The sequence below is a fragment of the Ipomoea nil genome, unplaced genomic scaffold, assembly GCF_001879475.1.
Source record: "Ipomoea nil cultivar Tokyo-kokei standard unplaced genomic scaffold, Asagao_1.1 scaffold3087, whole genome shotgun sequence".
In the NCBI taxonomy this organism is placed as follows: Eukaryota; Viridiplantae; Streptophyta; class Magnoliopsida; order Solanales; family Convolvulaceae; genus Ipomoea; species Ipomoea nil.
The window spans coordinates 465,391-479,927 of record NW_017619515.1 but is presented as its reverse complement, the minus strand read 5'-3'; the positions used below and the strand labels follow the sequence as shown (position 1 = coordinate 479,927).

The 14,537-nt window shown below is 36.0% G+C and overlaps 1 protein-coding gene across 2 annotated transcripts; it reads left to right on the top strand.

Moving 5' to 3' along the window:
• The first annotated feature begins 5,447 nt into the window (after nt 1–5,447).
• On the top strand, nt 5,448–10,994 carry LOC109166390 (probable WRKY transcription factor 57). Of its 2 annotated transcripts, none has more exons than XM_019315372.1 (4): nt 5,448–6,058; nt 6,888–7,034; nt 7,205–7,595; nt 10,666–10,994. In XM_019315372.1, the coding sequence occupies exons 1-3, from the start codon at nt 5,658–5,660 to the stop codon at nt 7,575–7,577; spliced, it is 921 nt and encodes a 306-aa protein (XP_019170917.1). In that variant the 5' UTR covers nt 5,448–5,657; the 3' UTR covers nt 7,578–7,595; nt 10,666–10,994. The 2 variants fall into 2 exon arrangements, with proteins under 2 accessions (XP_019170917.1, XP_019170916.1); XM_019315371.1 differs by having other exon boundaries at nt 5,451–6,058; nt 10,663–10,979.
• Nucleotides 10,995–14,537: the final 3,543 nt, after the last annotated feature.

Genomic DNA, 14,537 nt, shown 5'->3' with positions numbered 1-14,537 from the left:
ACAATCACATGTGTGGAAAGAAGGAGTACAATACAAACTTAGCTGGGACTGGAAAGGGTAATGTAAGATTGCACGTTGATGGTATGGTGCAAATGATTACTGGAGTATTTTATGTACTAGAATTAAAGAACAATCTACTAAGTATTAGTCAGTTGCAGGAGAAGGGGTTGACTATTCTGTTTCAACATGACAGATGAAAGGTTTATCACTCAGAGAAAGGGTTGATCATGGATACGAAGATGGCTCCGAATCGAATGTTCAAACTACATGTGGTAACTGCACTGCCTACCTATTTCAGTACAATCACAGAAGCAAATGCTCAACTTTGGCACTGTAGATATGGGCACTTGAGTTATAATGGTCTAAAGACACTTCAACAAAAGAACATGGTGAACAGCTTGCCGGAACTAAATTCCTCATTAGCAATTTGCAAGGACTGTACGGTAGGAAAGCAACAATGGATGTCATTTCCAAAGAATAACACTTGGAGAGCAACACAAATTCTTCAACTGATTCATGCTGATATTTGTGGGCCAATCACATTGGCTTCAAATAGTAGAAAAAATGTACTTGATTACTTTTATTGATGACTTTAGCAGAAAAGTCTGGGTGTATTTTCTTTTGAAAAAAAACAAAAGCCTTTGTTATTTTTAAGAGTTTTAAAGTTCGTGTTGATAAAGAATCAGATTTGGTTATCAAGTGTTTGCGAACTAATCGAGGAGGTGAGTTTACATCACATGAATTTACAAACTATTGTGACGACAATGGCATTCGAAGACAATTGACAACAGCTTATACACCACAACAGAACGGAGTAGCTGAGCGCAAGAATAGGACCATTATGAATATGGTACGTAGCATGCTCTATGCAAAGAAAATCCCAAAAACCTTCTGGCCTGAAGCAGTTAATTGGACAGTACATGTCCTAAACCGAAGTCCAACACTTGTAGTTAAAGATCAAACTCCAGAAGAAGCTTGGAGTGGAACCAATCTGCCAATTGAGTATTTTCGTATTTTTGGGTGCATTTCTCATGTTCATGTATATGATTCTAAAAGAACTAAACTAGATGATAAAAGCATAAGTTGTGTATTGTTAGGGGTTAGCGAAGAGTCAAAAGCTTATAGACTATATGATCCTCATTCAAAGAAAATTATAGTCGGTAGGGATGTTGTGTTTGAAGAAGATAAGGCTTGGGATTGGGATCAGAAGTGTGATAATGCTAGTATTTGCGATTTGGGGTGGAGAGCTCAAGAAAATGATGTCGTTGAACCTGATGAGAGGGACAACGTATGTGAATCTGAAGTTGTTACCGATGTAGAGCAATCTGCCTCTGATGTCTCCACTAGTGCTGATCTTCCATCTACTAATCTACGGAGAAATAGGGTTCAACCTGCCTGGATGCGGGACTATGAAACTGGAGAAGGGCTTTCCGAAGATGAAAATGAAGCTTGTCTTGTGATGGCTGTAGTTGATGATCCTGTGCTGTTTGATGAAGCCATTAAAAGTGACAAGTGGAAGAGAGCAATGGATGCAGAAATTGAGGCAATAAAAAAATCATACATGGGAATTGACAGAATTACCAAAAGGAGCAAAGAAAATAGGAATAAAATAGGTTTATAATACCAAGTTTAATGAGGTTGGAGAGGTGGATAAATACAAGGCCAGACTTGTAGTGAAAGGGTACTCGCATCAGTATGGGGTTGACTACACTGAGGTATTCGCACCTGTTGCGCGTATGGAGACAATTATGATGGTTGTGGAATTTGCAGCTCATAAAGGATGGACTATCTATCAATTAGACGTGAAATCGGCTTTTTTGAATGGTGAATTATCCGAAAATGTCTTTATCGAACAGCCAAGTGGTTATGTTCAGCAAGGAAATAGGATAAAGTATATAAACTGAAAAAAAAAAAAAAAAAAAAAGAAGAAGCACTCTATGGGCTCAAGCAAGCCCCACGTGTTTGGTACAGCAATATTGATTCTTATTTTCGCAAAGAAGGTTTTGAAAAATGTGATTATGAACACACTCGTTCATAAAAAGGCACGAAGATAAGGTGGTGATTGTCAGTTTATATGTTGATGATCTTATTGTCTGTGGTAATGATGAGTTGTTGTTAATCGCATTTAAAAATTCCATGAAGAATGAATTTGACATGACATATCTTGGGAGAATGAGGTATTTTCTTGGTCTTAAAGTTTTGCAAAGGTCTAATGGCATTTTTATCAATCAAAATAAATATGCATCAGAGGTCTTGAAGCGTTTTGAAATGGATACTTGTAATTCTGTCCATAATCCAATTGTTCTTAGCTTGAAACCAACGAAGGATGAAGGAGGAGTTGCTGTGGATAAGACATATTACAAGCAAGTGACTGGGGGCCTCATGTATCTTACTGCAACACGACCAGATATGATGTTTGTAGTAAGTCTGGCAAGTAGATATATGGAAATTCCGACTCAGCTACACTTGCAGGTGGTGAAACGAGTTCTGAGATACTTAAAGAGCACTACTGAGTTTGGAATTTTCTACAAGACCGGAGGAGGTGATGAACTTGTTGCTTATACTGATAGTGATTATGCATCAGATACAGATGACAGAAAGAGTACTTCAGGTTATGTATTCTTATTAGGCTCAGGTGCAATTTCATGGTCTTCCAAAAAGCAACCAGTAGTGAGTCTGTCCACTACAGAAGCTGAATTTATTGCTGCTTCATCATGTGCATGCCAAGCAGTTTGGTTAAGAAGGGTGCTGTCAAGATTGGACCAAAGTCTTGACAAAGTAACCACTATTTTTTTGTGATAGCAGCTCAACAATCAAGCTTTCCAAGAATCCAGTGATGCATGGTAGAAGCAAGCACATTGGTGTACGTTTTCATTTCCTTCGAGAGTTAACGAAAGGTGGCAAAGTTGAGTTGGTGCATTGTGATTCACAAGATCAAGTGGCAGATGTGATGACCAAACCTCTTAAAGTTGATTAGTTCTGCAAATTGAGAAGACTCATGGGTGTCTGCGCTGAAGCTGGTATAAACTAAATGCTAGAGCATTTAGTTTAGGGGAGGAATTGTTGGGATTTGCTTAAAATCAGTGAAGTTTAGCTAATAAATTGTATTTTATTTATTCAAAGTAGTTGGAGTAATGGACTCTTTTCTTTCTCTTTTATGTTATGATGTATGGCTTTATAAAGCCATTTTCTATATTCAATAATACAGTGTAGTTTTTCCCAGCTTTGTCTGTCATTTTTCTTCTATCAAAGCTTATTCTTAACATACCCTTATATACAGTGGCGGAGCCACAGCCGGGACAGTGGGGGCAGCTGTCCCCACTCACCCACCCCATATATATCGTATATATATTATATATACTAAAACTTGGTCAAATGTTTGTTTGACTTAGATGGTAAACCCTCTACTTTCATGTAATATGCAATAGTCTAGGCCAGATTCAAGCCCTACAACATTTGGTTTGGTTTTTATTTTTTAACATTAATAGTGAGATGAGTGAACTTTTGTTTTTGACACTTTTAAATATTAATATTGAGAATAATTCTAATTAGATTTTTTATTTTTTGACATTGTGACTTTTATTTTTAATATTAATAGTGAGATGAGTGATTTATAATGTGTTTTTCATTCAAATTATTTTATCTAATTAATTATGTTTTATATTTTGTTTAAATTTTTTTTATCTTGATGTATTTAAATTTTCATCTTTAGTCAACAATATTTATGACACGGTCTCTAAGTGTTTCATTTTTTAAAAAAATCTCGTTAGTTTTAATTTTTCGCCCCCACTGGAGAAGATTTTTGGATCCGCCACTGCTTATATAATGACAATTTCCTTTGTCATAATTTTTATTTTAAATATTTTAGCATTTTAGTTGAGACAAAACACATCGTTCAATTTGTTATTAAAATTGACATTTAATAAAAATGAAACTACGATTTATGTGATGTTTGAAACTCAGTAAAAAGTTATTGATCCACACGTGATAATATATAAACATAAATATGCAAACAGTGTAGTTCATTTATAAATTTAGGTTTTTAGTTGAAACAAAAATACATATATATAACATACACATTCTTCAATTCACTCACATCTTGAGTATCATATCATATCTAAATGTTGAAAAATATCTATTAAAATTTATTTATTCTTGACCTACTATATCCATTGCAACATATATTCAAACTTGACTTGTCAAGGTTTATATTATATGTCCCATCTACTGCCCCCATCCTACAACAATTGGCTTCTAGAGATATTACAACATCATATCTTACATAATGGACTTTTAACCGTCCATATAATATATATTTAAAAATATAATCAAATAAGTCATTAAAATATATATGAAAATGCAATTGAAATATTTAAATAAAAAATTGCAATTAAAACTTATCTGCTACGAACAACATGCAGAGCTCATACACATTTGTTTTTCAACTAAAACGTAAATCTTCGATATTTCTTCATCTACGATGAAGGCGTTCCTTCAACTCAAAGATCTTTTTATGATATGAAGATTTTCATGCTTTGATCTTTTATGATGGAGGCAATAGTCAGATAAAGCTAGGCAAGAAAGAAGAAAAAAATTACAAATTCATGAGAAAAACACATTTTTTAAATAAATTTTATAATACAGAGTACGTAATACATGCATTATTATCCATATATAGTAAAATATATTGAATCACAATTATTGCACAAAGAGTCAATGCCCCTATATGAAAATAGTTATGCTGTGGAAACGTATTCACCATGTGCATGATGAACACATGGGTAGATCCATAATTTCTATACTGTAGATTCATAATTTTATTTTATTTTTTGTTAAAAACTTAGATTCATAATTTTGTTTTTCATTTGTTGTTAACAGGATAGATCCATAATTTCCAACCTGTAGATTCATAATTTCTGTACTGTAGATTCATAATATCTATACTGTAGATTCATAATTTCTATATTGTAGATTCATAATTTCTATACTGTAGATTCATAATTTCTATACCGTAGATTCATAATTTCTGTACTGTAGATTTATAATATCTGTAACAACAAATGAAAAATAAAATTATGAATTAACAAATGAAAAATAAAATTATGAATCTACGTTTAAAAAAAAAAACTATGAATCTATAGTATAGAATTTATAGATTTACCCCTGTATTCAGCATGCGCATGGTGAACACGTTTCTACAACATAATTTGCGCCTATCTGTTAAAATCTGTGAAAACCACAGTTATACCGCTCCATCAAATTGTGTTTTTATTAATTTTAGCTTTTCTTAAAAAGATACTCTTCACAAAATTCCATATATATTTACGTGGATTTGAAGCAAACTAGTTTACGGTGACCGCTATCTTACGCGCGTGGAAACAAAATCTACTCCGTGATTGCTTAAATATCAGCCTCTCCCGTACTATTTGGTGTTTGACGCCCAATTTTTTATATTATCTTTTTTCTATTCTCCGTCTCAGTGTTCAGCTCCCCATGTTTTGACGCGACATCAGCTTTCTTCTTCTCCCAGACAGCCTCTCGATAAAACGCGGTTATTTTTCATCTCACTCCGCCATAAACCCTAGCTTTTCTCTTTTTCCTCTGTCTCGATCTCTGCGTCCGCGAAGAATCGATTCACGAATTACGATCGTCGGGGAATGGATGATGAGGGGAATAAGTTCGATCACCGTGAGTTCACCGCCGATTCGAGCGGCTGGGCGCTGCGCGGCGACGCCGACGGGGCGTACTACTTCGGCGACGGCGGCGTTGATAAGGAGGAGAGCAGCATCCTGAGCGACTTCGGCTGGAATTTTCAACCGCTCGACGGACTTCACGGGGCCGGCGGAGGCGGCGGAGGAGGAGGAGTTGGAGCGTTCGATCTGATCCACTCGGATTTGGCGGGAAATAACGGTTGTGTTTCTGGTTCCGGTGCTGCTGATGAGAGTCCTAGCGGCGATGGAGAGGCGGCCGCGCCGGCGTCTTCCAGCTCCTCGGAGGAAGCGGCGGAGAAGCCCTCCTCCTCCTCCGCCTCGCGGCCGCCGCCGCCTGCGGACACAACGTGAGTGAGTGCGTGCGTGCGTGTGTTTCTCACATGAAATGCGTGTCTAAATCTGTAATTAAATGCCGTTTTCAAGGTCAAAAAGATGAAACCAAAAAAAAAAATTAAAAAATTCCTAAATTCATAATATATTCCTTTTGAATTTTCGTGGAAACTTGTGAGAAATGGACCGTAGAATTATATATAGGATGCAACCCCAATAGGAATAATGCCATTCTCCGTCCGTACACTTTTTTGAAGGATTACGTTAATGGCGGAGTTCGAGGTCGGTGTTGAGTCGGTGGCAGAATAATTTGTTTTTCAAAAAAATCACTTTATTAGTGATCGGAGATATTTGTTCAGTGGATATATCACCGCCGCCATTACGGCGGAAATGGCGTGCTGTCCTATTTCTCGAGGTGCAACCATCTTTCCTCGTAAATGGGTTGTTGAAAGATAACTTAGAAAGTGGAGTCCAATATCACTGACGGTTAAGCAAATATAAGAAAATAAATTCCTTATTAGTTTAACTTATTTTTCAATTTCTCCTTTAGTTTATGGTTAAATGATTTTTCTATGATGGTCTCCTATATGTTAGTAATCTCGTACTGTCAAACCCTGAATTTGATTAGTACGTGTTATATAGCTTATAATAAGGATTTTGAGTGCGTAGTTATTGACGCTGTCTTTGAATTGGGTTATAATAGTCTGTAGTTGAATGCATATTATATTACACGAGATCGGAAAGGTTTTTTCTCTGTTGTTTTTACATGATATGATGAAGGGAGCAAGAATGAATATCTGTAAATCTGTAATGATGCTTTAGGCTACTGTACTGAATATTCCGCAGAAGTAGCAAAGTGAAAAAGAAGGGCCCGAAGCGAATCAAGCAGGCCCGGTTTGCATTCATGACTAAAAGTGAAGTTGATCACCTTGAAGATGGGTACCGGTGGAGGAAATATGGTCAGAAAGCTGTCAAAAACAGCCCCTTTCCCAGGTTCCATACGTTCTAATTTGACCAACTTGATTGGGTTGCTCTCGACCCTAAAAAGAGGGCTTGAACCTCAAGCCTTGTGGTTAACCGCCACAGGCTCTAACCAACTGAGTTATTCCAGCATTTTTTCACTTGATGGTTGGCCTGGTGGGCTAATTGCTTAATGGTTGCAGGAGCTACTACCGGTGCACCAACAGCAAATGCACGGTGAAGAAGAGAGTGGAGAGATCCTCTGAGGATCCCACGGTGGTGATCACGACGTACGAGGGGCAGCACTGCCACCACGCTGTCGGCTTTAGAGGCGGCTTCATTGGCCACGAGGCCTCGGCATATATGGCCCGGTTGAACCCTTTAGCCGTGCAGTCATATCTCCCCGGGCTCGCAAACCAATCATATACTTTACCCATACAGTCACCTCAAAACCTGACACACAACATCGAGTCCCATGCATCGCCGGACCCAAGTCGTGGCCCTACACCACCACAACTCCCTCCTGATGAGGGATTGTTAGGCGACATGGTGCCTCCTGGGATGTGGAATAACTAAGAAGTGACCAAATTGAAGGTATGCATGCATACACTCCTCAAATTATTATTATTATTATTATTATTATTATTATTGTTATTGTTATTATTATTATTATTATTATATCATATAATTGATGCAAAGATGCAAAGTAGTGTTAAGTTGTCTCTGCTGGTCTGATAAGTATACAACTATAGAGTTTTTTTAATTAGTTTGAGGATGTGATACAATAATGTCTTCAATATGAATGGCATGATTCGATGTCCACTTGCTTTTGCTAGATTTCATCTAATTAATCCATGGGGTAGGGGCCGGCCACCCCATAAGGACTAGCTTTAAGATCTGTCTAGCATTTATGCCTATAGTTTGGCAGCAACTGCCTTAATTAAGTTGGTCCTTTTTTTAATCAATATATTAATAGGCCAAAGGTAATATAATGGGTCAATCAACGTCTGCATTTTATTGGACAAGACTAACTAAATCGAGTCTCGATTTATTTCATTCGATGACAACCCTTTAACATTAGTGATTAGTTGACCTGAGCTTCGATTAACTCTATTTGATAAAAAGCCTCTAACATTACTGTATATACATGAGTTTAAACTTGTGACGGACTGACGGTAAATATATATATACAGTTTACAATTTGTAACTATATTGTAGCTAGGTTACCAAATTAAGTGAAGGAGGCATAGGTGATGGCTATATATGACATAGTATGAAGCCTAGACTATCCTTTTCTAATGTGGTGGGGACTGGGGAGCCCTACCTAGTGGGCTAGTGTGGGCATGGTGGCACTGTTGGTGCTTCATTTGTTACTGGCGATTAATTAAATGGCTTTTAAAGATTATAGCAGCCAAGCAACAGAAACCATTGAAGAGAGGACTTGTGAAAATGATGCTATGTGGCATCTTGAGCTTCACAATTTTTGTGAAAATGGAATACAGATAAGGTAGTAGGCCAACCCTTAAGACTTGATGTTCTTTCAAATCCATTTTTCTTTGGCTTTCCATTTATATTAGTTTGTCCAAACACACATTATTCTGTCATAGACTTAATAATTTAAAATATTTTATATTTTTATAGAATTATTATTATTTTTTTAAATCAACATTTCATCAAACAAGTTCAGTTTTTGTAACTTAGTGTGAACATATATACCTATTTACTAATCTTTAGGTACTATAAATGGACCACTATATTACTGTTTTTATTTTTTAATACACTGAAGAAATTTGTAATATTTGGCAGACATTACATATATGACAAAATATACTTATACTACTAACCTAGTAACCTAGTGTGAATAACCATTTTATTGGATTTGATATGATTGGGGAGTAACACCCCAACAATATGAATAACAACATTAAGATTCTCAACTTGTGGAAGAAGCTAGCAGAGATTGAGGTATACAATGAGTGGAATCATATTGTAAACATTAAGAAGAGAAACAAATAAGTCTTGTGCGAAATCGTTTTATGTGAGACGTGTAATTTTTTTAATTAAAATATTATATTTTTCTATGCATTTATAAAATATATATTTATCTTTATATATATATATATATATATATATATATATATATATATATATATATATATATATATATATATATATATCACGTGAGACAGTTTTACACACAATCTGATCTTTAAGAAAAATGTGATATTTACTTTGTCCTCATCTCAATTACATGCAAAGAAAGGTGGGATCCGGAGTTATATATTGTTGTTTAAATTAAAGTTGATCAAAAAGTTTGAAATTCATCTCTTTTTCCCCCATGAATTTGCATCCCATCCACCATAACCTTTTACTAATGTTGTCTGGTTTATTGCTTTGTCTCCTGCTTAAAGTTCCCAACTTTTAGTGTCACCCCATTCATCTACTGATCTACTAATTCATTTTTTTTTTCTAAAATTTTCTTTTGGAATCGAAATTCGAATTCACATCGACTACTACAAAATGAGGCATTTGCGTCTTTAGTAAATAACAATAGGCATTTTTACTCTCCAGGCGTGAAAAGCGTCAACTTTACACATCTTTACTAACAAGACGAGTAAAATTGGACAATAAGGGTCTTTACTAACCTAGATTATTTTTTTTTAAATACTAATTTATGGAGACTAGTGACTCGAATTTATTGTCTAAAATAATTTTTTTTTTAAATATTTATTTCTACATTGTGTCCACTTTCCGAAAGTTAACTCTTAATTATTAAAATTGACTCACTATTTAAGTCAAATAAAATAGTATTTTAAATCCTTTAATTGTGAACATTCTTTAGATTCAACCTCTAATAGGTAGCATGTTTAGTTCAAAAAATGGAAATTAAACGAATAGAAATATTATTTAATAAAGAATACAATAATGTAGAATATGATTTATTCTATTATTTGGTTCATAAACAGAATAAAAATAAGATTATTGAAAGAATATATCCTATTATAATGTTGGTGGCTTTTAGGAATTGAAGAGAAATAGTCCGTTAATCACCTAAACGACAAAACCCACCATATCCATAATAGAGAGCACATAACCCAATAGGGTAGCTCAAGTGGCAAATGAGCTCTCTTTATAGGGAAGGATTTTGGGATATCTTAGTCCAACTCCCACAAGTGACGATTCTCTTTGGGCCAGCTTCTATGCCTCTCGGAGTGAACCGGGTGGACCTGGATCGTTCATTAAATGGACAGAGAAAGATTCGGACCAAATGAGAGGTTTTGGGTTTGAATCCCACCGGGGGCAGGCTATGAATAGATACTACATTATAACAGAAACAGTAATACTCCCAAAAAAAAAAATCTTAAATTATTTTAAAAAAAAAACAGTAAGTAATTATAGAGTAAAAAAAAAAAAAAATTGTGGGACAATGGAAATACAGAAAAGATACTCCGTACTAATCATTTACACGACACGCATGCAGTCTCCAGTGTTTCGACAATTTTCATGTACTAAATTATTTGTCTGTTTTCAAACCAAAAAAAAAATTAAAAAAAATAAAATAAATGTTTGTTTGAGAAAACGTACAGCAATTCAATAAACCCAATTTTGATATTCTTTTGATAATTCAAAATATTTATGTAACCTTATATTATGAATGCAGAAGGTAATGGAGGAGATGATGATGGATGTATTATACTTTAACTGCCGAAGGAGAAGATAATAGCAGCATGCAGTCAGCAGAAGGCAAGTTCTTTTACGTAGTACTTGCGCCTAATTAAGCCTTAATAATTAGGGTTTAATTATATATATAACCCTTGATCAATATATATGCATGGAGGCAATTAAGCAGCAGATTTAGGTTAGCTTATAAGGTTTATAATTATTTGTTTTGTAATTTTTGAATATTTTTCTTCATTGAATTAAGGTTGATGTCTGATTATTTAATACTTAATTGCTATTTGGTCTATTGAAATATACGGAGTATGTTTTTAATACCAACTAAAGTTTAAAAATATTACTTGCTAGCTAGCTCCTTCCATCTTATGAATTATTGTGTTATATAATACTTCTCTTATGTCGGGTGAACCTGTACCGTTAAATAGACAGAGAAAGACCCGGACTATCTCGTGGTTTACACACACACACACAAAAAAAAATCTTATGTTTAACTTTTGAAATTATATTAAAAATTGAATATTAGCTCCGGAAGGGATGGTCGGGTTGGTAGAGTATGATTCTGATATCATAGTCACGAGTTTAAGTCTTGCAACCACCCTTTTGGTGAAGCCGCCTATCGCATGTCTTTCTAATAATGCAATTTATCTCACATGAGCATGCAATTATACATACGGGGCATGTTTCCCTCGTCATCTGAAAAAGTTTGAATACAGGAGCAAACTCAGCCAAGTTGGTTAGACTATTATTGACTTGGTATTCACAATGTTCTAAGTTCGACTTCCACTGGGAGTTACCTATTGGTTTTCTTAGTTTGAGTTAGTTAGCTATGGACTGCCTAAATAGTAACAAAGCATAATTTACCTAATGTATACATTCAAATAGTAACTGAACATTTTCCTCTGAAAATAAAAATGTTTTTTTTTAATACTACATTTGAATCAGATGGTGTGTAAGTTTTTCGAAAATGATTCACCGGACTATTCTTATACAGGTTGCGTTCTCAAGTATTGCCGGTCTCTAAAAATGCACTTTGAATCAGTGTCTATTCATTATGTTAATCGATCAGTGAATAAGCTTGCTCATGTGTTGGCTAGAGCTGCTAATTCTCATACTGATCATTTTAATTGGTTTTCTACTATTCCTTCTTGTATTGAACACTTAATCTCTTGATTTTAATGATATCCTTTCCTTTCAAAAAAAAATTATTTCAAATATCATGATTTAAAAGTTGTCAAATTAAAAAAAAAAAAAAAAAAAAAGTTTTGCATGATTATGTTAGATTGATGTAATGAGATGTTGTGCATTGATTCTGGGGGAAATTTGTGTAAATATGCTTTTTGCTGTAGCAGTTCGTGGAGTTCGAAATTGCTACGTTGTGTCGGCCGACATTACTTTTTACCCTTTCCTTTTTACCCTTTTTCACTTTTGTCTTCCAAACCCCGCGGTTTGCTTCTCCATTATCACCCTCCGTTTCCCCTGCGCTTACTCCACGCGCCCCATTATTCAAATTTTCGGAACTAGTCCCCAATCTTTTTGTTCTTCTCCACTTCTAACCACATACTCTTGGATTTATGAAAAAACTTGTATTGTAACCATAGTCAACAAAATACTATAAATAAGTTAATCGAAACTGACATGTACTCCTAATTGTAGGCTAATATAATGGTTATTTTTTAATCTATTTTTATAATTTTAAAAAAAAATTTATTTAAAAAAAAAATTCTCTCGTCATATTTGGCCAAAGACGAAGAGGGTTTTAAAAAAATTTAAATTTTAAATTTATTTACCATTATTTTTAGATTTAAAATTAATTTTTTAAAAGTTAACTGTCACGTTAGCTTATAAGTAGGAATAGAAGTCACTTTCGATTTAATTACATAATTGTCAATGATTCAAATGCTTAATTGCAAATTTTTGGGTTAGATGACTTAATTCAATTCATTTTTTATTCAATGACCTATTTTACCTTTTCTCAATCCGGAATTAAACAATGATAATCAATAATGGTGATGATATTATGTTCAAACTGCAAAGTGACATGGAGTAGGTTAATTGTGTGAATATGACGTTTGGTTTGAAGAAAGAAATTAGATGGGAAAATGAATTGTAATTTGGTGAATAAAGTATGAATTCAAATTATATTATTTGAAAATGAGGAATAAAATTATTGAGAACAATAAGAGAAGTAGTATAAAGACTAAAATATCCTTATGTAATAATAATATTATAATAATACTAATAATAATCAAGGGTAAAAAAGTCTTTTTCTTCCTTTTTCACTTTCATTTTTTATTGAATTACAGTTTATATGAGGGAGAGTATGAATTGTAATTTAACAAAATGAAAAAATTACAATTCCCTACAACCAAACACAATAATTCAGGTTAATTAATAAGAGAATTGGAAATTACAAGGGCGTGTAGATTAAATTTTGATTTCTATCCGGCCCAATTGGAAAACTTATCTCTGTCTAGGATTCCTAGGGTTTTGCCTCCATCTCTAGGGTTTCACGCAAGTTTTCTGCTTCTTCGTCCGGTTCTTGCGGGCTCTTATCGACGGGATGGTCGATCAGCACAGCGGCATGGCAGCGGCTACGTCTGATGAGGCGGTCGAGCGGTTGACAGCAAGTTGGGCGGACATAGCGTTAGAGGAGGAGGGGGAGGAGTTTATGCCGGACGGTGATGGCGTAGGGGAGGTGGAAGTCGACGGGGAGGCCTCCTGGGCGGTCGTGGGGCGTTTTCTCACGGCCAAGATGGTTAAGCTTGAGTATATGCGGCAAGTGTTGGCATCAGTGTGGCAGCCGGTCAAGGGTGTACAGGTAACTGAAATTCAACCGGGGCTATTCCTATTTGTGTTCTATCATAAAACAGATGTGGAGTACGTTTTGGATGGGGGGCTGTGAGCTTTTGAGAATAACACCCTTGTGTGTCGAGAAGTTGTGGGGGGTGTGAATCCGTGTGATGTGCTGCTCAACACTGTTGATATGTGGGTTCAACTGCATGAATTACCAATGGGTTACACGTCACAGAAGGTCCTTGAGCAAGCGGGTAACTTTATTGGTACGTTTGTTAAGCATGATGATAGGTTTGTTGGTGCCCCCTGGTTAACGTTCTATCGTATTCGGGTTTCGATTGCGGTAGACAAACCGTTGAGGAGATGTATGAAGCTGGTTAAGAGAGACAAGACCACTTGTTGGGTGACGTTTAGGTATGAACGGCTACACAAATTTTGTTTCTATTGTGGACTCATGGGACATGTTTATACATTTTGTTTGAAGGCCCAGGAAAGTCACATTCCGGTAGAAAAATATCCGTATGGGGCTGATTTGAGAGCAGGGGGCAGCCGGAGCGCTCCGAGGGAGGTGGGCGGAAGTTGGCTAATTCCGGTTGGAGGGAAGCCGCTACCTATGCCGGTTACCCAGCCGGGCAGTGTGGAGGGTGACGGGGGGAGATCGCCGGGAAGCCGGGGTGGTGGTGGGGCTTCGGTAGGGGTGTTGCCGTGTGGAGGAGTTGTGGTGGCGACCGGAAAACGCCGCAGACAGCTACAGGAAGGGCAGCAGGGGCAATTGGCATCGGGGGATGGTGATGTTGCAATGAATGATGTGTCAAAAAACTTGTGTATGGCAGGATCTAGTTCTCAGTCCCGCCCATCCTCATGAGTACGTTAAGTTGGAACTGTCGTGGCTTGGGCAATCCACGAACAGTTCGACAGGTAGTTGACATAGTGTCCCGTAAAAAGCCTGAGTTTGTGTTCTTAATGGAAACCATGGTGGCACGGACACATGAAGAGAGGCTCCGTGTCACACTTGGGTATGAAGGTTTATTTTATGTAGATAATGACGGTTTGAGTGGTGGACTT